This window comes from Trachypithecus francoisi, unplaced genomic scaffold (genome assembly GCF_009764315.1).
Source record: "Trachypithecus francoisi isolate TF-2019V2 unplaced genomic scaffold, Tfra_2.0 Lachesis_group3, whole genome shotgun sequence".
NCBI classification, from domain to species: Eukaryota; Metazoa; Chordata; class Mammalia; order Primates; family Cercopithecidae; genus Trachypithecus; species Trachypithecus francoisi.
The window spans coordinates 16,231,936-16,259,308 of record NW_022681468.1 but is presented as its reverse complement, the minus strand read 5'-3'; the positions used below and the strand labels follow the sequence as shown (position 1 = coordinate 16,259,308).

Genomic DNA, 27,373 nt, shown 5'->3' with positions numbered 1-27,373 from the left:
CTCTGGGGGTGGGACGTCACTCACCGTCAGTGGCCTGCAGACTGTACGTGAGCCCCAGAGCTAAGTAGCCTTTGGCCTTGAACTCTGACGTTTTCTCTCCCACATCAACGACAGTTTTGGCAAACTTTTCAGCCTCTTCCAACTAAAAAATGAGACAAGTTAAAAACAACAACAACCTGCAGAATTTCTAACATGAGTTCCCATAAGCATCTGCTGCCAAAATTGGATTTCTGATGAGTCACTTTGAAAATGACTCCCAAACCTCCCAATCCCACTCTGGTGGTTCTGTTTTCTTGAGCCTCTCTAACAGTTCGCAGGATTCCTATCTTGCTTTTTCTCTTTAAAGTTTTCCTTACTGCTTATTTGCCTTCTTTTCCAAAGTTGCTTTCATATGTGGTGGGGGTCTATCTTTTTTATCTTTATTTTTTACTGATTGGTTCCATAATGAAGTTGTGCTAGGTATTCAGAAGCTGAACTGAATATATTTGTAAAGAATAAAGTTCTTGGAATGTTTTATGTTTGAGCCTTTCTTTTTTCCCCCCAGGATATAAAGAATCCATTTAGGCTTGGATTCTCTTTGCCATGAACTGTTATAAATTTCAAAACTCCATCCACTTATTTTACAAACCTCAACACATGTACCTTGTGCCAGCAGATTCCAATGAGAAAATGTGCACCTGTAAACTACACCCACAATAAGACCTGGTGCACAATTCATTACAGGCAAAAATAGTAAGATTTGTTCCTTCAAAGTATGGCAAACGTTGATGATATTGAGTTGGGTGAGAAGACACTGGAGTTCATATAGTCTTGAGTTTTGTGGTGTTTAGAAATTTTAATAATAAAAATGCAAGAAAAAAATACAGAAAATATTTGTTACTCCTATACACACACACACACACACACACACACACACACACATATATATATATATATTTTTTTTTTTTAAAGAGGTCTGGCCAGGCATGGGGGCTCACGCCTGGAATCCCAGCACTTTGGGAGGCCGAGGCGGGCGGATCACAAGGTCAGGAGATCGAGCCCATCCTGGCTAACACGGTGAAACCGTGTCTCTACTAAAAATACAAAAAATTAGCCAGGCGTGGTGGTGGGCGCCTGTAGTCCCAGCTACTCGGGAGGCTGAGGCAGGAGAATGGCATGAACCCGAGAGGAGGAGCTTGCAGTGAGCCGAGATCGCGCCACTGCACTCCAGCCTGGGCAACAGAGTGAGACTCCATCTCAAAAAAAAAAAAAGAGGTCTATTTAAGGCATTTCAAGATGTATATGTTACAGTAATAAATAAAGCCAGAGCTGGGAGGAGGGCAGTAGTCACTGCTGGGAATTGGCATGTTCCAAATGCAAAAGTTGTGTCCACTCCTCCGCCTGCCCACTCCTGGAGCGCCTGCGCCATCCCCTCGTCTGCTCACAGCCCCAAACTGTCAAAACCCACATGACCACACTACGCCTTCACAGCTGTGCGTTTCAGGTGAGAGCCTGTGCTTTCAAAACATCTTTTCTACATTTTCCCAAGCAAAATGGAACTAAACTGGAACACTCTTCGCTAGGCTTACTTTTCTCCTACTGGGTGAGAATATGTGGAAAAAAACCAAAGAGCAAGGATATAAGGGTGAACAACCTGAGCTTGTAAGACGCTTTGGTCTTTTTTGAGCAAATCGTTTTTATTGCTAATGTTGACACGAAGTTAAAGAAAAGAAATTAGAACTCTATCGTATGTGGCAATTATCTATACCACCATCTCGGCAATTAGACTGAGTTTTCTATTTTCTACTCAAATGATGTATTTTTTTGAGGTACTAGAATTGTTACAAATCAGGCTATTGCCAAATTCAAATTTGAACAAGAATATTTGAAGAAAAATGTGTATGTGAAGGAAGAGAAATGAAGACAGTTGAATTTAACATATGAGCTGAAATTTAGGGTGACTCCTTGCTCTTTAGAAAGTCCCAGGCTCCCAGCCTAGGCAACAGAGTGAGACCCTGTCTCTACAAAAAACACAAAAATTAGCCAGGTGCAGTGGAGCACACCTGTACTCCCAGCTACTCAGAAGGCTAAGGTGAAAGGATGACTCGAGCCCAAAAGGTTGAGGCTGCAGTGAGCTATCGTGCACTCCAGCCTCGGTGACAGAGCAAGACCCTGTCTCAAAAGCAAAAACAAACCAGGCTCAGCCAGGGATGCTAATTCAGTCACGTGTCTCTTCTCAGTCCCACATTGCTTGAATAAAGCAAGATGTATGGGAGTATGAATTATAGTTCTATCTTATTATCATTATTCCTGGAGCACAATCCCATAGGAAAAAACCCCTGGAGTACCCCAGAGTACTCCTCAGTGCTTGGGTGGGGGTGGATGAGGCCTGAGGAGGCCAGGGGCCCAGGCCCGGGCTCCGTGGCTCTACACGGTCTTGTATCTTGACGTTGCGTAGCTGATGAATCACCCTCGCTTTCTCTCTGTGCCTCAACATGAAAAAAATGGGCGGGACTGGCCTGGAGTCCTCTGCAGGAGCGGGGAGGGGGGCACCCCTACTCACCCAGTGCAGGGAGCCCATGCAGAGCTTGGCAGCGAGGAGAGGGATGGTGGCGTCATCCGGCTTCAGGCGGATGCACTCTTTCAGCACCTTCACGGCACGGGCAGACTTGGCAAGAGAAGATGATCTCTGTGAGACTCAACGCGTTTGACAGAATCGAATACGACAGCCTTCTCAGAGGGGGTTTTGGTCAGGGTGGCCTCCTCGTGGGCTTTTCCAACTTTAAACCCAAGCAAGCGGGGGCCTGGGGCATGTGAAAACCAGAGCCTGTGGCTTCTGAGGGACTGGGGAGAATGCTGGGTTAAAAGCCAGCAGGAATGCTTCCCTGGTGCCACCTGAATTTCGTCCCATACTTGTGTAGCTATTGGAAAATTAAGAAAAATGTAAAGATGGTGGAAATTTGTTCCTATAAAAGATAAATATCCAGTTGAAAGCACAGAATACTAAATTTCTGAATTCACTTAGCTCAAATAATCTTCTATCTCAGGCTTCATTCGCTAAATGGCCCAAATTAACAAGAAAAACAATAGCTATGACCTCTGTTGAGTGTATACACAGCAAGGAACGCACCTCTAAACACCTACGGCGTAGCATCTCATGCCCCTGATAACACACCTACGGAGTGGGTGCTGTTCTTACTCCATTCTACCGAGGAAACTGAGCTACTCAGGAACTTGCCTGGGTCACTCAGCTGGGAGAGCAGCACCAACCTTCCATCCTGCCGTTGGACTCCCTCAGCCCACATTTTCATTCAGTATCATGCACTGACTAATATAACACATTGCTCAAGAAAACCAACAGGTTGCCGGGCGCGGTGGCTCAAGTCTGTAATCCCAGCACTTTGGGAGGCCGAGACGGGCGGATCACGAGGTCAGGAGATCGAGACCATCCTGGCTAACACGGTGAAACCCCGTCTCTACTAAAAAATACAAAAAACTAGCCGGGTGAGGTGGCGGGCGCCTGTAGTCCCAGCTACTCGGGAGGCTGAGGCAGGAGAATGGAGGTGGAGCTTGCAGTGAGCCGAGATCCGGCCACTGCACTCCAACCTGGGCAACAGAGCAAGACTCCATCTCAAAAAAAAAAAAAAAGAAAGAAAACCAACAGGTTTCCCCTCCAGGAAATAGCTTAACTCTCGGTTGAGTGTAAAAAATTAGCTCTAGTTTAAGCCATGCCCATGACACCTGATGAAGTCACAATGACTAGAAAGAGACAAATATTTCAGAGTTTTTCTTCTCAGTGATAAGTCCATCTTGGCTTCCCAGACAATTAAATCTGATTGTTCACTGAGAATGGACCAGGATAGTTTCCCAGAGCGGCTCGAAAGACTTCCATAAAGTCTATCATTCCGTGCAATTCAATGACATTCATCTCTTTGGCCTTAATAGGATAGGCATAAAAAACTGCCCATCACAAAGGGGACTCACTTTTCCAGCAGCCATCAGGGACAGAGCAAACTGGTACCACAGGTGGAACTCCTCAAAGGCAAACTTCATGGCTCTCTCTAGGCACTGGGTGGGAAAGAAAAACAAAGCAGACATCTGAGAATCGCTGGCGCCGCAACTGCCCAAGTGTGAGTTTGTGTCTATGTACGTTAAGGTAAGTCCCATCAAATCTGCTTCCCTGGAAAGCTTAAAACATAATCCTCCACCAAAGGGCTCCTACAGAGTCCCCACACAGGATAATGCACCATGCTGGTGGCCAGGACAACCCACAATTGACCAAAGTTGTGACAATCCCTGCCCTTGAGTAGCTTTGTATCTGGCACAGGAAAAGAGGCAAATACATCAACAACACAAATACAAAGCCCAACTCAGGAGTGCCCCAAGGGCGAGAAACAGGACTGTGGTGAAGTGATCCCAGGAATCAGGAATGGCATCAGGGAGAACAGAAACTGAGCTGGGCCTTCCCCAGCCCAGCTCCACTATGAGAAACCATCAAAGACAGAAACCACAACTTCTTTATCTTCTCAGTACTGGTGCATTGCCTGCCGTGGTGAGTAATCTACAAACGGACTTCCCTCTCAGTCGGCGAGGAGCCTCTGGTCCCTGCACAGGGTGACATGATGACGTTAGAGCTTTAGGAAGCCCTCTCAGTCAGCGAGGAGCCTCTGGTCCCTGCACAGGGTGACATGATGACGTTAGAGCTTTAGGAAGATCGTGGGGGACTGGGATGAGTGGGGTGAGGAGGAAGACCTTGATGGAGGCAGGCCAGGAACAAGTGGACAGAATGGTCCAGGGGCTTCAGAATCAAGAAATGTGTCCAAGGTCAGATCAGCAAGGATGGGTCACCTGTGGAAGCATGTGGGGACTGGGGAGGCATAGGATGTGCCCAAAGTTTCTGGCGCACATACCTGGGGGAAAATCCATGCCACAGAAGGCCCTTGTATGTGCATGAGTGTGAGTGAGTGAGTGTATGTGTTTGAGAGAGGGGGAGAGAAGGGGAGGTTTCTGTGGGTTTTTTTGTTTTGGTTTGTTTTAGGAGAAAGGGAGAATGGGGAAGGAAGTTGTCATGAACGAGTTTGGCATGGGAAATACTGAGTTCGAGGCACCATGAGGTAATTTACCAGAGACATTCTGGGACCTCAAGAGAAAGATCTAACAGAAGACAAACATTTGAGAAAAGAGCTGAAGTTACTGGAAGAGATCAGATCAGTCCAGAAGAGTATTCAGAGAGAAGGCAGCAGGGCCAGACTGCAGAAAGGGAGAGCAAAAGGATCTGGAAAGGAGGGCAAAGAAGGGAGCTGGGACAGCAGTGTCACGACACAGAGAGGGCCCTGGGAAGGGGCCAGCGGCAACAGAGGCCAAGAAACCACCCGAATCGACTGGGTGACGAGCTCTGCAAGTGTGGCTTTGGGGGACATGGGAGGAGAACATAGGCCATGGGGACCAATAAGCAAAGAAAAGATGGAGATGAGGCATGAAGGAAGGATGTGTGGGGTGAAGAAGGGCTCTTCATCTATGTGCTTAATTTTTCATACAGGCAACTCAAGCCTCTCTCTACCATGAGCAGAACGAGCATGCAGAGTGAAGACCCCGGGGAGATAAATTAGGTCCCAGAAGACTAGAGGGAGCCAGGTCCCTGGAACAAACGTATCCCTGCTGAGAGGCCTTCTCTTAGGGAGGCAAGATCCTCCAGATAAGGAGGAGAGAATGGCAGGCCCTGTCGGGCCCAGCCAGTTTTCTCTGTAAAGATGGAATGAGGTGGGTGCTAGGAGGAAAAGAAAAGAATAGTGGCAGGAGGTTTTAAAAAGAACAGAGGCAGCTGGGCGCAGTGGCTCACACCTGTAATCCCAGCACTTAGGGAGGCTGAGGCAAGAGGATCACTGGAGGCCAGGAGTTCGAGACCAGCTGAGGCAACATAGTGAGACCCCGTCTCTACAAAAAAAGTAAAAAAAATTAGCTGGGTGTGGTAGTGCACACTTGTAGTCCCAGTTACTCAGGAGGCTGAGGAGGCAGAATAGCTTGAGACCAGGAGGCTGAGGCTGTGGCGAGCTGTGATCGCACCACTGCACTCCAGCCTGGGCAACAGAGCAAGATGACCCTGTCAAAAAGAAGAAAAGAAAAGAAAAGGGCAGAAAAGAAAAACAATGCAAAAAATAGAAAAGGGTTTAAACAACAACAAAAGCCCCTTCCACCAAAGGGGACAGAAAGCTCACAGCTGGGTCAGCTCAGAGACTGGTGCGAGCACGCAGTGGAGCCTGCAGCACTGTGTTGCCACCTTCTTTCGTGCTGCTAGGTGGCCAGTGCAGGAGCAGAGGAAAATGATGGGATGCTCAGGATTCATGGACAGTCAAGGAGGGAGGGCAGGGAGCTGGGGACCTGAAGACAAGGAGCTGCAGTGAAGGTGATAAATGGGTAAAGGTAAAGTGAGGTGGTGGGAGAGGAGAAAAGAATTCTAGAATTTTAAATGGCATATACAGAGGTCACACAGTAAATATCATGCTAGTTGGTCTACTGTGAAAAGCTGTTCTGACAAAAACATATTCCATTTAAAAGTAAAGTACTAAGCATTAATAAGCACCTAGTGCTTGGCGATGGCACAGGGTGGGCATCCGAAGACCTTAAGCAAGGTGAACATGGGCAATGTGTTCAGCTCAGGGCTGGCTGCGGGCCTCATCCTATGCCATGAGACATCGGCAGGAGGGGCTGGGTGAGGCCTCCAGGGGAGTCCTTTAAAAGCAGGGCATTCTCTGCCAGCACCCACTTTGCCCTCAGCCCTGCCCCTTCAAAGCTGGAAGTAGGGTGGCCAGGAACACTGAGCAGAAAGGAAGTGTGTGGCCCTGATGCCATGAGGTGCTGCAGCTACTGCACCAGCCTCTCACAGGCTTCTTGGAGGGTGAACCAAATAAACTCCGCTTTGGCTAAGCCACTGCATGCTGGTTTTGTTAATTACATCTGAATACACTCCTCACCAGTGTGGACACCAAGCGGCAGACCTGGAATCTGAACCTGAACCCAGGGCCCTCTTAGCTGCTTTGCTGTATTGAGGAAGGTGTCACTGTGCCTTTAAGGAGCACAGCGGGAAGGGAGAAACGAAAGCAGCATGCTGAGATCAAGTAGGCAAGACAGGGTGGCGGGAGAGACCTAACCCAGGTCTGGGAGGCATGGGCTGAGACTAAGTGGGGGAGGACAAGTGTGATGGAGGATGCTAAGCAGTGAAAAGCCAGCAGTGCCTAGAAACTGACTTGGGGATGGGAATGAGGGATGATGGAAGAGGAGGAGATGAGAATGATCACAGTGGCTGAAATGAGGCACCGGGAGCCGGTATGTGGAGAGATGGTAGATAATCAAAAACGAGGATTGTTCTAACAGCCCTACTCAACCAATATGTTGCAATATCACCACTAAGTACTTAAATATACTTAGTAAGTACTTAAACACTAAGTACTTAAACATTTAAATGTTTAAATGGTTTTTTGTCCTCCTTTTGCTAAGAGGAATAATAAATATCAACTGTTCTCCTGATCAACAAAAGGAGCTCGGCAGCTGAAACAGTCTGTTCTGAATCAAAAAGCTAGATGCTATAAATAAGTGTGCACCCTTCTTTTCTTGCATGCCAAAGGCTAACAGTCTCATTAAACTCTGTGAAGCACATTCACCGGAGGCCTAATTGGTATAGAGCTGCGTTCCAGGTGCTACAGGAAAGAAAAACAGCCCCAGTCCTCATCAGGAGTAGAATCACGGGATCCTGTGGCTGGCAGATCACTTGGGGAGCATCTAGTTGAAGCCCCCAAAGGAGAGGGCACTTGTCATTCTGGCTGCCTGTTACTTCAAATCTCTTCTGATTTTGGCGGCGGGGAAGAGCAGGCACTCCCAAAAAGAGAAGCGATAGGAATGTGGCACACACGTGGCATGCAGACAGCCAATCACATGCTCCTGCCAGCCTCTGAATCTGCAGGTAGGGAGGCAGGGAAGGGGCCTCTGGAACTCGTTCCAAGTGTTCCAAGTGTTCCAAGCGCCCTGAGTGAGCTGGGGCCTCCCAAATTGGGGCAGGGCCTTTGTCTCCCTGAATCTGTTCCAGTCTCTTCTTCAGCCTCTGGTGGAACTGGTGAGCTTAGCAGTGCAGATGGATACGTTCCTTTTCTGCTTAACAAGTCCGGTTCCATCACCTACAGCCAAGGCCCTGACGGTACGCCCAATCAAACGCTTCAGGCTCCTCCTGTAACAATCCCTACCTTCCAGTCCCCAACAAGTTGTAGAGCTTCTGCCTGAGAATCCTTCAGAATAGGGAGTACACAACCTGAATGGCAGCTAGGAATACAGAATCAAGGTGCACAACAGATTGGGTGTGTGAATTCGGGCAAGCAATTAACCCCTGTGTGCCTAGATTCCTCAATGTAAAATGGGAAATATGACAGTAATTAATGTTAGTTAATTATTAGTAGTAGTTATGTTAGTTAATTATTAGTTAACATTAGTAGTTAATGTTAGTTAAGTAATTAATGTTAGTAATTAATTAATTAGAGAGTTACTAAGATTAAGTTAGTTACTACATACAATGCCACAGGAAATAGCACCTCAGAAACAGGCTAGTGAGTGCTAAACAAAGGTTAGCTATTATTCCTTTCTAAAAATTTTAACATTCTTATATTAGGAATGGAAATACAACAAATTGTATCATACCTATCACTTTACCCAGACTCAATGTACGAAAACTCAAATTTACAATGCATTACATCAGAAATAAATATCTTTACAAAATGTTTACAAAACTTTATGAAATGTTTCCTCATTTTAGAAAAGGATTCAATCTGAGACCCTTGAGAATAGGGCACAACTTTAGAGAACTGGACCAGAATGTATGCTTATTCTTCATTTCTTTAACAAGTGTGGTAATATTTACCCTGTAGCCAGGCACTATTTTAATTACTTTACAAGCATTGCCTCATTGGGTGATCCTAAGGACCCAGCAAAGTACAAGGCAGGTCTCTTTATCATCGTCCATTTGCAGGTGAAGAAACTGAGGTGCAGAGGTGTTAAGGGAGTACACGGGCCTCTGAGTTGGTGGTGGAGCCAGATGGGAGTGAAGTGGTCTGGTTCCAGAGACTGAGCTCTTCACCACAACACTACTGCCTCTGAAACTTTAATTACATCGTGCCACTCACACTTCACGTATCAGGCCCACTCATGCTGCAGAAAGCAAAGGACAGCTAAATAAAAGGCCCCTAAAAAGGCCACATACTTCTTGAACTATTTCAGAGACTCAGCAATATTTTTTTTTTTTTTTGCTGCTATTGGGGACCCTTGCTTGAGGCTACTAAGGACGGAGACCTTTCCAGCTAGTAGAAGTGTCAATCAACTTTATTGATCCCACGATATCCACCAGCACCACGACAGCCAGTGGTGCCACATCGCCAGCCCATCGCAAAGTTCTCAACCAACAAAGATTACACGAGTTCTGTGTTTCCTCTACAGGTAGCATCTCTCTCAGTTCCCTCCTACTTTGGACCTCTTTCTCGTAATAACAACAACCTACCTCCAATACTAAGCCAAGAGGGTGTCCTAAAGAGAGTTAGGAAATCTGGGTCAATTACAAATTAGCCCTCCACCCCAATTCAGAAGGGTGTGAGCTCTGGCATCACAGCTGATGGTGCTGCCTGCCAGTGGGCTCCTGGCATCTTATGAGATACAGTGATGGCACGCCAGCTTTGGAAAACTGCCCAGACAGCTTCAGATGCTCCTGAAATGCTGATGCCAAGCATGCCGCCTGGATATATAACATGTCCTCCCTATGTTTCCGTAAACATGAAGATTACATAAACCCCTAAGCAGTTCAGGTCACCGTACCTCAACTACAAAAGGAGACTCCCTGCCAAAAAAACACACCCATGGTAAAAAGGAATGTGGGTTGTCACTGGGTGCATTTGCTATCCACAACCCTTGCCCCTTAGGCTGTTTGCTCATCCCAGTTCTGTTTCCTATCCCTTTTTAAGAACCCTATCATATGTGTATGTGACAGAATAAAAAATTGCAGTTTTAATGTTGTGGGGAGATGGAGAACATAAAATAAAAGCATTCACATTTTTTATTTTTTAAATATTTATTTATTTGCTTATTTATTTATTTTGAGACAGGGTCTTGCTCTGTCACCCAGACTGGAGTGTAGTGGCACAATCTCAGCTCAGTGCAACCTCCACCTCCTGGGTTCAAGTGATTCTCCTGCCTCAGCCTCCCGAGTAGCTGAGATTACAAGTGCCTGCCACCACGCCTGGCTAATTTTTTGTATTTTTAGTAGAGACGGGGTTTCACCATGTTGGCCAGGCTGGTCTTGAACTCCTGACCTCAGGTTATCCGCCTACCTCAGCCTCCCAAAGTGCTGGGATTACAGGCTTGAGCCACCATACCCAGCTGCATTCACATTTTAATAATGGTTCCAGTGAAAAAGATGCTTGATGAAAATGGACTTTTCAGAAGATGGCAGGTGTTCTGTGCATGGGGGACATATAAGAGAGTGCTTTAATCACCCAAGCCCAGCACACAGGGCGTGAGGACAAAAAGAGCAGTCACATGGTGAAAGCACTGGCTCTGGGGCCAGGCTGCCTATCTCAATTCAAGCTCCCCCCTCCCAGCCATGGGGTTGTAATCGGGGTTAAATGCAGAAATACATGTGAAATCCTCAAAAGAGTGTCTGGCCCACATTGAAGGCTATCAATGGGCTGGCTTTTATGAAACAAAGCATGAGCAGATCTTCAGGGTTCTGAAGGGCAGATGAAGGGGATAATGAGAACCCCTGGGAATGAGGGTGGGCATACCAGTGGACGGCAAAGGCAGTGTGAATAGGAGTCTTTGAGTGGCACGAGCTAGATTCTGGCCCCTTTTCCACTTCTGGAGTCCAGCAGAGGGATGGCAGGGTGGGCCTAGGAAGGGAAGTGGGGCCGGTCCAGAGCTGTAGATCCCTGAGTCACCCACGCAAAACAGCAGGTGACATCTCCAAATCACCTCTCTCATAAGAAAAGAAGATGGATTTCGCAGTGGTATTATTTCTACCAGGAAAGATAGCCCCATTCGCTGTAATCACATGACTGCCACCTCTCTAATCCCAGATAACATTCATTTAATACCACGAATATTTGGTAGAACAATAATTAGACTCTAAATGGCATCCTAATCATTTAAGTGTGAGTCAAAATGTCACTTGCAAAAATGGTTCCTTTTGGTAACAAGAGCTTATGCCTTTCCAGTCTCTTTTTCCGGCTTTTCATAAATCAGCCATCTTTGAGGGGCTCCAGGAATGAGAAGCTTTTCTGGCATCAGAAAGGGATTTAGCAATTACCTCCCTAGTACATAAAGCCCAATTACACAAACAGGGTGTGCGGCAGCGACAGCTGGACAGTACCACAAGCACAGCAAAGCCAAAGTCTATTTTTGGAATTCAAGCGTAAGATTCTGCATCCAAATCCCATTGGGGAGTGGGCAGAAATAAAATAATCAGACACCCCTCAAATTTAGCCTGAAGTCTACATCCAAAATTCATCGCTATTAAAAGACAACAAATAGCATAGTGAACTGCCATCATTATTTACCTCATAGACAGGTCAGCCATATCCTAAAAGTTCTTATGACATAGATCCTTCAGTTCATCAGGGAGACTTTCTCTTCCACATTGTGGAAGAGAAACTGACTTCACGAGTCAGTTAATCACATTCCTTGCAGTTGTGTAACTGATTGTTTTTAAACATGACATATACAAAATATTTCACTTCCTTAACTTTTAGCAATAAAAAAATTCTGCAAGCTATTCAAACATTTTGGGCTATCATCTTAGATCCACAGACTGACAGAATCACAGAGCAATTTGAGGCCTTTGAGATTATCTGATCCCATTCTTACTTGATGGATATGGAAACTAAGACCCAGAGAGGAGACAGGACCTCCCCAGGGCTGCACACAGTGGCACACCTAGTATAAGAGCCAAGGTCTCATGATCCTCGACTCCTAAACTTTTTATTGTTGTTAGACAGAGTTTTGCTCTTGTTGCCTAGGATGGAGTGCAATGGCATGACCTCGGCTCACTGCAACCTCTACTTCCTGGGTTCAAGTGATTCTCCTGCCTCAGCCTCCCAAGTAGCTGGGATTGCAGGCGTGCACCACCATACCTGGCTAATTTTGCATTTTTTGTAGAGACATGGTTTCACTATGTTGACTGGGCTGGTCTCAACCTCCTGACCTCAGGTGATATACCCGCCTTGGCCTCCCAAAGTGCTTGGATTACAGGTGTGAGCCTAAATTAACTAAAAATGAAAGTACAAATTAAAATGGAGTTTGAGAAGTCTATCTACAGGAGCCTGGGTCCAGGAAAAGCTTCTAAAAGGCATACTTATGGGACTCTCAGCTACAAATGAAAGTCCCCCTCCTCGCCCCAAATTTGGAGAAAACATAGACATCAAAACTTGCTCAAGTTTTCTCTCCTTATATTGGAAATAAAGCAAATGTATCCATGCCCCACCCCTTCCCATTTCTCTTTTTGCTTTAAAACAGCAATACTGCTCTAAACAGGGAAGTCTCAGAGTTTTATTGCTTTGGCAAACACTTAAAGGATATCATTGCCTCTGGCCACGGTGAGAGGAGTAGAGTGGGTTGTTTTCAAAGGTCACAGACTTTATTATAGAATTTGAATGCTGGATGCAGTTTTCTGGCATGCTCTCCTCTCTACAAATCAAGTAGACCAAGCTTGCACATTGAGTAAGGGGTCTCCATGGTCCTACTCAAATACTACTCCATCGCTGCTTTGCCAGTGTAGCTGTTCCTTGCAAAATGCACTGAATTCACAAGGCATTCCATTCCTCCTGTCTCCTCAATTGCCTCTCACCTTTGGCCTTTACAGTCTCTCTTCCCTGGCTTGGGGCACCAGGTTTTAACCCTTCAACCATGGCTGCCGCTTAGCCCATGCCAGGACTAAGGGAGGAAGTAAGGAGTTGAAAGTGCAGCAGCCTGGGACACACCATGCACAAAATAGCAGCACAGTAAATGCTCGAATGAAGGCTGGACAGAGAATTGGGATCCATTCTTTTGGAGATCCTTTAAGGAGGGCCGCAGCAAACATGGAGGCAGGGAGGAGTACTGGAATTACCAAGACTGGAGACGATGACAGAGCAGAAAGGACAGAAGCAGGGTCCCTGAGCTATGGCCTGAGGCCCAATGTGACCTACTGCTTGTTTTTAGAGTCCAAAAGTTAAGAATTGTACTTATAGCTGAACGTTCACCATCAGTTTGGTGAGAGGGGTTATTAACTTTAAACCCAAATTAAGCAAGATGTTATCCCCTACCCCCACAAACAACCCCATTCTTCTCATTCATGAATCTATGTTACAAACATTGTACTCATTATATTTTGAGTTTCATTGATTAAAACTTTGTGGAAATTTGTTTTCTCTCTTGTTATACCTACATGCTATTCTTGATTTTGTCTCTTAGCCTTTGAAGCCTAGAATATTTAGCATATGGCCCTTTAATTTGCTGAACCTTGTTCTAAAGGAACCAACTGGGGGCACTTTAGGTTGAAGGAAAAAAGACAATATGACAATTGTCTTCAAAATTTGGTGAACTCTAAGGGGAGAAGGAGTCATCCATTACCAGGGCATCTTTACTATGGAACATTCTCCCACCCTATGAAGAAAGAGGCAGATCTAGACACATGGATCTGGTACAATCTTCAGGATAGATCACCGGCTGGATAAAACACAGATTTTATGTCCTGTGGCATGCTACTTTTGCACTGAATGGGGACACGCACATATGCATAGTGGCCTATGGATTTATAGTCAGTCTTTAGAAGTATACACAAGTAACTTCCTCCTCATGTTCCCCTTAGCTCTGTTGTAATACTTCCCTTGTGCATATATTACCTGCTCAAAATAGATAATAAGACCAACCAAAAGAAAAAAGAAAAAAAATTGGCAGACTGTCAGTGAGGTGGGGCTGGACTTGCCCTATTGCTCCAAAAAGACAGAATAGGTAGAAATTACAAGGAGACTCATTTTAGATCAATCCTTTCTAATAACCACAGAGGAATCGAATGATATATATTACCCATCAATTGCTGTGCTGGCTACATTATAGTCATTATCTTACTGAGCTTCCTAACAGTCTCTGATGCAGGAGCTCAGAGGGGCCAGTATCTTTCTCAAAGTCTCACAGCTAGGAAAGGGCAGAGCCAGAATTTGAACACAGAATTTGACTCCAGGGCTGAATTTTTTTACTATACAGTTGGTACTTCCCTATATAAGGGTCAAGGATCATCTGCCAGTTACTATTTCATACAAAGGAGATTTTTAAATTAGAAAGCAGATTATTAATACCACCAATAATAATAGTAACATGTACTTTTTACAGTAACATACATTATCTCCTTAATCCTCACAATAACATTCCAAGGTAGATCTTATTATTATCTATGTTTTCCATTTAAGGGGACAGGTTCAGAGAGGTAATGGAATCTGTTCAAGTTTATATTCAACATGTAAAGTAGCAGAACTGAGATTATAACACAGGTCTGATGTTAAACTATGAGACATTGTTGAGACGGTAATGTCATCCAAAGTGACCTAAAAATTCAATGCATCCCTATCAAAATTTCAACTTTTTTTTTTTTTTTGCAGTAATGGAAAAGCCAATCCTCAAATTCATATGGAATTGTAAGGGATCCGGAATAGCCAAAACAAACTGGAAAAAGAACAAAGTTAAAGGACTCCATACTTCCTGATTTCAAAGCTTACTACTAAGCTGCAGAAATCAAAACAGTATGGTATTACATAAAAATACACATACAGACCAAAGACAGAATTAAGATTCCAGGAAAAAATTCACACATTTATGGCCAATTGATATTTGATAAGGGTGCCAAGTCCATTGAATAGGGCAAAGAATAGTTTTTTCAACAAATGGTGCTAGGACAACTGAATTTCCGCATGCCAAAGAATGGGACTCCTACCTCACACCATATACAAAAAAAAAAAAAAACTATAAATGGACAAACAGCTCAAATATAAGAGCAAAACTGTAAAATCCTTAGAGGAAAACAAAGGAGTAAACCTTCATGAGTTTGGATTTGGCAATGGATTCTTAGTTATGACACCAAGAGCATAAGCAACAAAATAAAAAATAGATACACCGGACTTAATCCAGACGTAAAACTCTTGCACATCAAAAGACATTTCAAGAAAGTGAAGCTGGGCATGGTAGCTCATGCCTGTAATCTTAGCACTTTAGGAGGCCAAGACAGGAGGGTCACTTGAGGCCAAGAGTTTGAGACCAGTCCAAGCTGGTTTCTACAATCTCTACAGAAAAAAAAAAAAGCAGGTGTGGTATCTCTAAAAATATAGCTGACCAGAGTTCATTATTTAGACTCTAAAATGGGCAAAAGACTTGAATAGTAGTTTTACCAAAAAAGATATACAAATGGACAATAAGCCCAGAAAAAGATGCTAAACATCATTAGTTGTCAGGGAAAAGAAAATCAATCCCAAAATGTGATATCACATCACACCTACCAGAATGTCTACATTAATAATAATTTTAAAATAACAAGTGCGGGTGAAGAAGTGGAGAAATTAGAACCCTGTATATTGCTGGTAGGAACGTAAAATGGTACAGTCACTGTGAAAAACAGTCTGGCAGTTCCTCAAAAAGTTAAACATAGAATTATCATATGATCAAGCAATTCCACTCCTAGGTATAAATCCAAAAGAACTGAAAAAGGGAACTTGGAAAACATGCTGTGCCCTGATGTGCAAGTGTTGATGTTGGCTGGGGACAGGAGAAGGAAGGAAAGTCCAAGGAGTGTATTCATTGCAGCATTATTCACAATAGCCAAAAGGTGGACACAATCCAGGTGTCTATTGACAGATGAAGGGATAAACAAAATGTAACATATACATACAATGGAATATTATTTAGCCATGAAAAGGAATGAAGTTCTGATCAATGCAATCAGATATATTGTTATAACACGGCTGAATCTTGAAAACATTAGGCTAAGTGAAGCAAACCAGACATAAAAGGGCAAGTATTGCCTGATTCCTTTTATATGAGGTACCCAAAATAAGCAAATTCATAAGGACAAAAATTAAATTAGAGGTTACTAGGGTATTGGGAAGGAGAGAATGAAAAGTTATTGCTTGATGGGTACAGAATTTCTGTTTGGGATGATGGAAAAATGTGCAAATAAATAGTGATGATGGTTGCACAAGATTGTGAATGTAATTAAATGCAACTGAATTTTACACTTTAAAAAGGTTAATATGGCATATTAAAAAAAAATTTTAAACAAAGAACTAAAACAAAACCATGAGGTATGTACCTAGATACCTTGTTTCTCTGAACTATGCTACCCTAAGAGTTTAAACTCCTTCCATTCCTCCCAAGCGTGTTGGCATTTTCATTGAGGACCACGTTAAGAAAGCAATGCTTAATTCGAAAGAACATTTTCATAATGGTGAGAATGGAGATCCCAGGGGCCATGTCAGAGGCTGACATTCTTTGGGGTAGGGTGTCGTGTAAAAATGGTGAAGATGGTCCCTATTGAGCTGACTCACAAAGCTGGACCAGAGCTGGGAACTGTCCAGGTGCTCTGCTCCAAGCCAGGCCCATCCCTTCCTCTGCTGCCCATTTCCCACTCAATGACCTTTAACCTTTGGGCCTGCCTGGGGAAGATACACTCCTTGCACATCTAGGGACCTCTAAAACCAAAGAAAAGGGGTCAGGATGAGGGTGCACACTGGCTTTGAAGCACTGGTGCATTCAGCAAGTTGTTACGGGCCACCCAGCACTAACCAAACACACTGCCTTGATTTCTCAGAAGTCTACAGCTCCATTTGTGTCATGCCCACTGATACCTTCTAGAAACCTTGACCTTGGCACCTAGCTCAAGGCGGGGTTTCTGCAGTACAAGCGGGGCTGCATGTAATGCTGAACTTTAAACAAATGGTAGGCCTGGCAAGCAGACGTTGTTAGATATGCAATGCTTTTCACAGTGCTCCCTGATTCAATAAGCGTTTAGGTTAGGGAGGTGTAAATGTCCTTTTGGTACAATCACTAGTCAGACAGTTCTACCCACAGAACTATGGTGTTGTTGAGATTTACCATAAACACATGAATATGAGTTCAACAGGAAAGATAAAAATACCATTCCTGTCTTTAAAGCTGCCTCGCCTATGGAGGGGGGACACACACAACCTTCTAAAAGGACCCCATAATATCCTGTCAAAATGGAGCCATTAATAGTCAAATTCAAGAAACAAACCTCCTTAGCAGCTTGGGTTCATTCTGAAAAACAGAGGAAGCAGTGCTTGTTGCTTTACTTTTAATAGCGCAGGTTGTCATGCCAACTAGTGCTGCTGTTTAAAATGAAGAGGAAAAAAAGAAGTGTTCCTTCCTACACAAACCTTTCAGCAGGGCTCACAATTAGTCTTTAAAAACACGAAAACTCACAGCACTGGAGATACGGTAAACATTGTGCTTCTATTTAAACCTGTCAGAATGAGAATATGATAAACCTTTGGTCTGGGTCTCCTTTGTACGGTGCTCTTTGGCCAGCATCTGGCTGAAGAGTCCACAAGGAAAGAAAGGCACGATGGTGTAGGTGCACACAAAGGCAGCCGCTCTTGCGTTGGGGAGCGGCCTTCCATCTTGAATAAGCACAAGAGAAAGGCCGGCTTCCTTGGGAAAGAGAGGCTCTGCTCCCGCTTAGCCCTGTGAGCACAGTTATTAAAAGGCTGGGTCTGCACAATGCTGTGCAACACAGTTATTAAAAGGCTGGGTCTGCACAATGCTGCGCAACACACCCACTGCACAAGGGTGCCAAAGACAGGAGAGAGGAACATGGGCTGGCAGTGGCAGCAGAGGCGCCCCCATCCTCTGTGGTGCCCGTGGGCCCAGGTCAGCCAAGGAGAGGAGCCAAGAAGCAGGAAGACATGCTGTGCCCTGATGTGTGAGTGTTAATGCTGGTTGGGGACAAGAGAAGGAAGGAAAGCACAAGGACAGGGTGAGAAGGAGGTAAGACCTCTTCTCTCTCTCACAATTGACTGATGGTTTTATGAACTCTTCTGTCCACAAAAGCTTCCACCCATGTAAAAGAAGATCTAGCAACGTTTCTGAGGCAAAGAGGACTTGCTCACGGATGAGCCACAGGGTGATATATCTAGATCGCATCTGCAAGGGGCACACGTAAAGTCTGCCAATAGGTTGTGGTGCTGACAATCAGGCCCCACACTTTCTTTCCAAGCTCCTCTCCTCCCACTTCTCCATGAGAGCAAGCCCTGGGTTCCCGTTCCCTCGGGTCCGGTGCCTTCACAGCTCCGTGAGCTTAAGGATGAAGAGGGTCTCTCTCCTCCTAGACCACTTAATGCCTATCAGGCCTTGAAGAGCCAATTCATATATCTGCTGTTCATGATCTCTTACTGGCACTCCCAACCTATAAACTCCGCTGCAATTGGCCTATTCCATTCACCTGCCAATTAATATGCTTTGCAGTACTACGTATTCTCTAATTTGATTATCTTTTTGTTTGTTTCTATGTGGTCTCCCTAACTAGAATGGAAATTTCTTGAAGGCAAAAGATCTTTCTGTATCTTTTGTTGCTCCCCCTGTGCCTAGTAACTCCTGTGTATACAGTGGTAGTAACTGCAGGAGCAGCAGCGTACAGTTGCCACTTAATAAGCTCTAAGTGCTAGGCTCTGTTCTGAGTACTTTACATGGATTAATGAATACGCATCTCCCAACTGTCTGAGATATACATGCACACAATTATTACCCCTATTTAACAGGAAAATAAACTGACGCATAGGAAGTTAGTGACATGCCTAGGCTCATATGACTGGTACAGAGCAGACCCAGAACTCAAACCAAAGCTCTCTAACTCTAGAGCCTGTGACACACTATGTTGATGACCTGAGTTTGGGGTTGAGGAGGCAGAGATGGGTGAGGTGCCAATGAAGCAAAGAAGAGAGATAGGGGATATCCACAGTAAAATGTGTAAGATACTGTCCCATTCAACAAAACTTACATAATGCACACATTTATTCATAAAGACAGATGTAAAGTTTGCCTCTAAAATGTCAATGAGTAGTTAACTATGTCAGGAGAGCTGGATTCCAAGGCACTTTTCTTTCCTTTTCTATATTTTCTATGTATTGTTTGATTCTCCAAGGAGCATGCAGGACTATTGCATATGGCGGAAAGATAAATAATGAAGTCAATTTCATTATGGGCGGAAAGGAAAAGAAAACAAAAAGAGAAAAAAGAAGGAGAGAGGGTCTGTGGAATATTTGTGAACAGAAGGGTGGCATGACTATTCCTGTGTCTCAGAAAGATTGCCCTGCTGACAGTGTAGGAAATGAAGACAGGGAAATATAACACATCCCTAAGACAAATGATAATAACGATAATTGCTAACATTTATGGAGCTCAGGGAAAGGTAATATAGGAAGTTTAAAATCCAGTTATCCTCACGGCAACACTGTTCATAGTAGCCAAAAGGTGGAAACAGCCACATTTCCATCAGCTAATGAATGGAAAAACACATTGTGGTAGATCTGCACAATGGAATACTATTCAGCCATAAAAAGAAATATTGATCCATGTTACAGTATGGATAACCTTGAAAACATTATGCTATGTGAAAGAAGCCAGACACCGAAGCCCAAATATTGGCTATTTATATTTATATGAAATACCCCAAATCAGTATCCATAGAGAAAAAAAGCAGATGAGTAGTTGACAGGGACTTGGAGGGAATGAGGAACGGGCAGTGGCTGCTTAATGGGTATAGGGTTTCTTACAGGGCGAGGAAAAGGTTTGGAATTTGAGGTGATGGTTGCACAGTGGTATGAACGTACTAAATGTCACTGAATTCTACACTTTAAAATAGTTAAGTTTGTTATGTGAATTGTACTTCAATTAAAAAAAAAAAAAAAAAACCAGTTATCCTTAAAGTCCTGAGAAAATGGAAAGGCAGATGAGGAGGGTAAAAAGAATGGATTCAGAAAAACCCCAGTAAATGAGACAATAAGACAAGTGGGACACCCAGAGTAGGATGTGGCCTCGGACAGAGGGAGAGGGGTCCACACTCAGCAAAGGGTGGACCTAACCCCTATCTTCAGTAACTGAGCTATCCAGCCATGGGCCAGGCAGCCTTGAGATGCTGTGAGCTTTCACCTTTCTCCTACGACATCTACCGTTTTAGTCGGATGATCTGAGATAACACTGTTGTTGAATGCTCCCTCCAATTGCCTAAGGGGTTGGCACAGGCAAGGCTGAAGCCAAATATCCAACCCCTAGATAAGGCACGCAGAGCTTGTGCTGGGCCCGCCCCCATCAGCGCATGGGCCACAGCTGCTTGTCACACCTGGCAGCTCCAGGCTGTGGGCAGCGTGTGGGTAGGGGTCACACCTTGCTCCTGGCTGTATCCCTGGCCTTAATCAGAGCCTCTGGCACAGAAGAGGTGACAGTACACACATGTGCTGAAGAAATAAACATCCTTTATTTCATATATTTTATCAGTTGGTTGAGATTTTTAGTAGATAAAACACAGATATGGTACAAAATTCAAAAGGTTCCGGGGATATACAGTACTAAATTTGCCTTTCTTCCACCCTCCTACTCCGGCTTCTCCGAGGCAACCTTTGGCCCGCACCACCATTTGCAATGTGACTAGGGGGGTGAAGTTCTGACTCTCAAAGGCTCCCGCCACCACATACCCAGTCGTCTGGGTGGCAGGTCACCACCATGAGATGGGAGCTACGTATGATATCAAGACAGAAGTCATCTGGGTGAAAACAAGGTCCTAGTATTCTGTGCCAGGAGCAGGCATAGGCCTCAGAGCTGCAGCTTGCAGAGGAATCCATGAGGGTGATGACCACCCCCTAGAGCATTCATGGAACAATGGGAAGCCAGGGGCAGAGACCACCCAGCCAGTCAACAGGGCCAGACACCTCAAGCTCCTCACTCCTGTTTCGGACCTAGGAGATTTCGAGCTGGGGAAAGGCAACACTGCTACCCAATGGGATGGAAGTAGATGTGTGCGTACCACTGTCATCCTTGGACCTAGAGAGGTGATATGTGTTTTGTCTGGAGGAACAAACTCACCTTAAAGGAATTCAAGTGTGAGCTCAGTGGCATGGTCCCCAGTGACGGACTTTGTGGTGGACACAGCTGACAGCAACTTAGGCGGTGGGGAGAAGGGGGGCCCAGGAAATCAAAGTACCTGCAGAGGTTCGATCCATTTAGGGATGAGCAACCTGGGCCAATCCCAAGCCTGGACCGAGCCCCAGGGCTGAGCTGCGTGTGGTGGGGGCATCTGCACACACTGCTTTGTCAGGTCGGATTGTGAGGCTGAGTAACCACTGCCCTGCAGAGTCACCAAACCATGGACTAAAAAAAGATTCAAGCCACACAGGCTCATCTGTTTCCCCAAGGTTCCTGCCTAATGTGGCGATGCACTGGCAGGCTGGAGGGTGAGTCGGGCACTTATCTGATTTCAGCCAATCTGTTACTGTATTTCATTCGCTGTCCTCGTGCCCAGAGGCTGTTGCAATGGGTATAAATTTAGAAAGAGAAAGATAAATAACATGGAAAAGTTCCTTTTAACAAAATAGGGATTTTTTTTCTCTCTATTTTGCTAAAGAAAAGATAAAATGATCTTCTTGTTATTTATTTAGACTTACCATGGTAGAATCTGATATTTTGGGCAGGAACCTAATAATGCATAACCACAGCCCAAGATGAACCAGCTTCCCCTGAAACTGTGAAAGAGTCAAGCCTCCATCCTAAGCATTTCTTAGACACTGAGGGAGTGAGAACATGACAGTACCTTGTACAAGATCTGAAATCCACGAGGGTCCCTTCTGAACAAGCAAAAGACTCTGAAAGAAGACTGTCTCCTTTATATGAAACGGTCTATGCCAGCTAACATAACACACTGTGCCTGAAATTGTCAGGCCACTGGCAATTTCACTGGTCACACTGATACTTTAAACCAAACCTGTTCTATGAGGAAACTAATATCACAGATGGGAGATATTCAGTTGGTGGAAATTAACTGAAAGAGAAACTGCTTGAGAAATGTTTGCCTTCCCTCACACGCAAACTCACAGCCCAGTGGGTTATGGAACCCTCATGGTAAAAGACTAGATCAATTCCACCACCTAATCATTTAGCCCAACGCCCATTCTACAGGGGAGAAAACCAAAGTTAAGTGACTGGCCCAAGATCACATGGCTGCCACTAACAGAGGGGGGCCCAGGTCCAGGTCTCACAACCCTTCCCTGGGGTCACCATGCAACTGTCACCCACCACCTGGATGTCAACCAGACTCAGCGGCTGTACCTCTGACAGCATCTCATACTGGCCTCTTCTTCCAAGAGCAATGGTGAGTAAGTCATAGACCACAGACGCACTCTGTAGGCTGATGAGGCGGTCACTCTTGTGTTCAGGTATCCTGCTCAGCACAGCATCCCGGTTGGCCTGAAAAAACACAGAAGAGAGAAGCAGATGGAGAAAGAGCCTAGTGCTGCATGGTGGGGAGGCCATCTAGGCCCTCCTGCCCCTACCGATTTGCCAATGGAGACAAGGGTAGGAATGAGCAGAGGCCTGTCACCTTGGGTTATTTATTCAAAATCCCCTGGGCACCACAGAACATGATATATGGGATGATCCAAACACTGAAGTCCTAGAATTGTGAACCTAGAGGGCACCTGTACCTGTCAGCAGGCATTTGGAGGAAGCCTTGGCAGCCGATACAAAGTTTTCCCTGGGCTCGGGTTCACAGCCAGCCTCGTGGAAGATGCAGCTGCGCTCTAGAGCAGCCGAATCATCCATCAAGTGAGGCCCTGCTGCGCCTCACTCACGAATCCTGCTTCTGCTCTACATTAAAGAGGGGGAGAAAATTCCCAGCCCTGCATTTCCCAACACCCAATTGTGTCATCAAGTTCCATGAGTCCTACAGAGATCGATCTTACTTTTCCTCTATCACCAAGCAATATTCAAATCCCTATATGACATCTTCACTGGAACAGAACACAAAGACGAATTCAATCTTGTTTAGGGAAGCACAACACAGATATATAAGAGAAAACAAGAAAAAAGTAGATTTTTCCTTTAAAAGATATTAACACAGAGGACTCAAGAGAACAATTTTCTAAGCTTAGCACAGAAATACATCAGGCACATTCAAACTTATTAATCTCATCTATCCAGAAATCAAATGCTCTTTACAGCAACTTGCCTCCATTACTTCTAAAATTTAATTTCTCTACAGATTCCTCTAAATATATCACATGTATGAGACTCAATAGCTAGCTCATTTTCCCTTTTTCCCTAATAGGAAGTTCAGAATCAACAAAGTTAGATTTCGATTTCACCTGCCTTTTTCCCCTGCTAATTAACAGAAGTCTGCAGATCCATCTGTCCATGGGAGCAGAGAAAGGCCCGCCCCCAGTCTTTCCTGTGAAAGTGGTACATGAGGTTCCAGGGTCACTTGTCCCAGTATGCTGACATTGATCTTCCTCCTGACATTCAAAAAGGCCACGCACACACCTTCCTTCTCACTAATGAGACAAAATGCATTTTCTTTGTGTGTGAGTCCAAGGCATTTACTTTTAGCCACCCATCAGTACTTACTCACTTTAAAACTCCTTGCTCTTAAATGTCAAAGACAAATAAGAATATATAAGATAGGCCACTTCCTACAAAGTGAGTCATCTCTTACGGAAACAAGCCTGCTTTTGAAGATCTCATTCTAAGTTTTTCTTGTTAGGAGTTCCTCTTGAGCCCCCAAAAAAAGCAGCTCTGAAGGAAACAGGGCCTGTTGCAAATGGTCTCATTTTATTTATTTGCTATACATATTCTATATTGAGACCAATGCCTGGAAGAGAGCAAAACAAACATACTATTTATGGAAGATTTTCAAGTTATACCAAATGCATTCTTTTCATTTTTAGAGAAAGTATCAGTATCTTTTGACTAAAAAGGTACAATATAGAACCTCAAACAGACCCACGAATAATAAATATCCCAGAATATTGCCTCAGTGGTAGTTCTGCAAATCAAGTTCTTATAATCCCATTCTCCTAGGGGAAACTAATTTGTTTTGTGGTTAGAAAATAGCACAATTCTAAGTGACACCTTGTAGGTGGAGAAGCTATGGACAAATTCATGCTTCTGAATTAAAGTCAGAACCAACAAAGAACACAATTTTCTGATATCCAAAAACCACAAATTTTCATTTTGGTTTTGAAATGAACATATTCATTTTCTGTCTAAAAACTAAAAAATCAAGAAGTCAAAGGACATGGAAAAAAGGCTTCCAAAAGCAACTTCATTTAGATTTCTACCTACATTTTCTGAAATGATTTATAGGGAGAACATAATCATTTTGGTTAGAAACCTTGTCCTTCATATCCACTGATGACATCACTGGATTTCAACATCCCCTGAAGAGATTTTTCTGGAAATTACAAACCACAGAGCCAACTCTGACTGTCTCAAAGGGATCTCAATGTTTGAGTATTATTAATTTCTATCACTTCAATTAAGAAGCAGGAGAGTTGGAGACATCATTCCACAGACATCTCCACTTAGTGCAAGCGTTTTAGAGAGGTGGCCATGTTTTCCAAATTGCAGACTGGAACATATCATCTGACAATGGAACATAATATTTTCAATCAGAATTGTCCAGGTAATCTAAAATGTATAGTCACCATGCTTTCAGAACGTGTACACCATAACCAACCAAGTTTGCCCAAAGGGAACTACCTGCCAAGGACCCAGCTTGGGATGAGGGAATGCTGACCAGGAGGCCAAGGTGGGCTGGCTCCACGGATGCCCCAGTGGGAAAGCCTGGTGAGATTTGTTCACTTGAATGCCACCATGTGCCAGTCTGCTCCTCTATGTGCTTCCGATTGCACCAAGGCAAGTAGAGAATGTAAATGACACCATCCTAAGTTACCAGCTGACTATCAGACAACCTGCTTCCTTGAGAGGAGGTAAGCCCAATGACACCAAACAGCCTCCAAGTCAAAAGAAGTGGTAACTCAAGCAGGCTTGCTTTTGTCAACATCGGTGGGCCATTCAAAGTTTTAATCAAAGGCAAGAGAGCTGCCCTCTCATGAGTTCTGGCCTCTTCTGATCCCTCCTTCTCTCTGTGCATGTATGTTAATATGCTCAGGCCCCATGTCTATACTCACCTGAGTCCATCTTATACCTCCCATTAAACAGTATGTGTGGGGAGAGCAAGAAGGGAAATGCCTTCTCTTGCTTTAGTTATGATTCTCTTTTCTCCCCTGGGCTGCCCCAGGGGTTGGGGGTAAGCAGTGACAGCTATGGGGAGGGGGCAGTACAGTCTCCTAGCAGGAACAGGAGACCACTGCGTGATGCACGCATTCTGCCTGCTCTGGGCCTCGGGTTCCTCATGTGTAAAACGAGGGAAGGGGATGTGAGTCCTCAAGATCTTTTGATTCCAGGAGCCCACCCATTCTGCTCAGGTCCTCAGTACACATCACTATTCTGCTGAGGAATTCGCCATTATAACACACATGATCCTGAAGGTTTCAAGCCAGGGCCACAATGCCTAGTGACAGATACACAGGGCAGAAACTCAATAAGTGATGAGTGGTGAAATAGACCTAAAATTCGATATCCTGGCCAAATACTAAGAAAATGTTTCAAAGCAATCAGAGGGTCTGGCAAAAACTCCCTCACAATAGCAGTGACAGGGAACAGAAGTGAGTTCTCACGGCCTGGGACTTTACAGTGTCTGGTGACAGCTGGGAGCTGGAAGAGACAACCAGGGCAGGATGACGAGAGTTTCATCAAGTTCCTGCTGTGAAAACCAGAGGTTCATAGAACCAACAAATGACTTATCCCAAAATTCTCCCCTACTCCAGGGCAAATTGAGAGGCTTATAAAGGTCACCCTTTGGGGGCCTCTTTCTCCTTTTAAGATTCTTCTGGTGGTCATTTTAGCTGTGGTTTACCTAGATACAATTGCATTAATGTTCAGCCAATATTGGGTGGATAAATGAATGAACTAAGATACCTGCTTCAAGATAGAAGATAGAGAAGCTCCAAGCTCCAGGCTAACCAAGGGACATTGCTAGCTGGTCCAGGAATTAAGAAACAATCCTCTTTTTAAACCTCTACTGTTTTTTCCCATCCACGTATACCCTCTAGAAAGTATTTTCTCTCAAGCAAAAGAGTCGTCATACTGGCAGAATGGTTGTATCAAAAAAGAGACTACAGGGCCAGGGGAAAGAAGGATGTAAAGACACATTCCACTTACCATTGATTCGCTAATCAGCAATAACAACAGGGCTTCTTCCGTATTTTCTTGAGGACAAAAAATGCTGCAGAAAGAAAACTGACTTTGATATACGGCAGTTTCAAAATAACACAAAATACACAAACACAAGCAGAACTGAACACTAAAAGCTTCCAGGATTTTATATAATACCCATGAAAAATACTGTATAATTTGGACACTTGAATTAATTTGCCTATTTCTATGGTAATCTATGGAATTCATACATTTTAGCTATGCATTTTAGTGGTAGGCAGAAGGGTAAAGCTGTAAAAACCAAGTTAAAAGCCCAAATAACATATGTACATAGTACAGAGGCAAAATTTTAGATTTCAGTAAATTGACATTATCTAAATAATACAAGCTTTCTCCTAAACCCGCTACAGAGGTATAAATTGCAGGCATTTCACTAAACAGTACTCTTCTTACCTCTTACCTGCTAACTGGCATATCTATACTGTCATTTAGATGAAATAAGAGATAAGAAGCAATTTTAGAGTTTGAATAATTTCTCTAATACTGTAAGAATTTAGTGAGCTATCTTACTTAGACACATAAGTTTTATTATGGGGTAGCATGCAAGAACTCTTATTAATCTATTTTACGGAATTTGGCTGAACTCTTAAATCTTGGATTAAAAGAAAGAGCTTTTTAAGCTCAACATTGCTCAGGATTAGAGAATAACAAAAACCCAGCAGAACCCTGATCTGTATTCTCTACAGCCTATTTTCTGTGTTGTGAGCATCTGCAGCATTTTTTCTCCAGTTCTAAAGCTCTAGAATCCTTTGAGCAGAATTCTGAATGTTATTACCAATTGGGTCAAACTCAATATTTTTTCATGAAATGGAAGAAGAGTGTATAATAAATAAAAATGAACTTGGTTTTAAAAAAACTCCTAGATATTTTGAAGATGACTAAAAATGACTAAGTTTATGTCTTCCCAGGGATAATATTACAATCATTTAATTGAAGGGATTTCACCCCCCCCCGCCAGATAAAAGGAAAAAAAAAAGGATTTTTCACATAATTATAAACATTTGTTTTC

General features: G+C 44.0%; 1 protein-coding gene across 10 annotated transcripts in view; it reads right to left on the bottom strand.

Moving 5' to 3' along the window:
* Positions 1–27,373, bottom strand: part of TTC7B (tetratricopeptide repeat domain 7B) — a 276,535-nt gene that overhangs the window by 118,061 nt on the left and 131,101 nt on the right. For all 10 annotated transcript variants that reach the window (XM_033191608.1, XM_033191609.1, XM_033191611.1 and 7 more), the window contains 5 exons: positions 26,311–26,374; positions 22,360–22,497; positions 3,964–4,047; positions 2,543–2,647; positions 25–142 (listed from right to left, as the gene is read on the bottom strand). In XM_033191608.1, the coding sequence (XP_033047499.1) occupies positions 25–142; positions 2,543–2,647; positions 3,964–4,047; positions 22,360–22,497; positions 26,311–26,374 (509 nt within the window). The remainder of the gene's footprint in view (positions 1–24; positions 143–2,542; positions 2,648–3,963; positions 4,048–22,359; positions 22,498–26,310; positions 26,375–27,373) is intronic.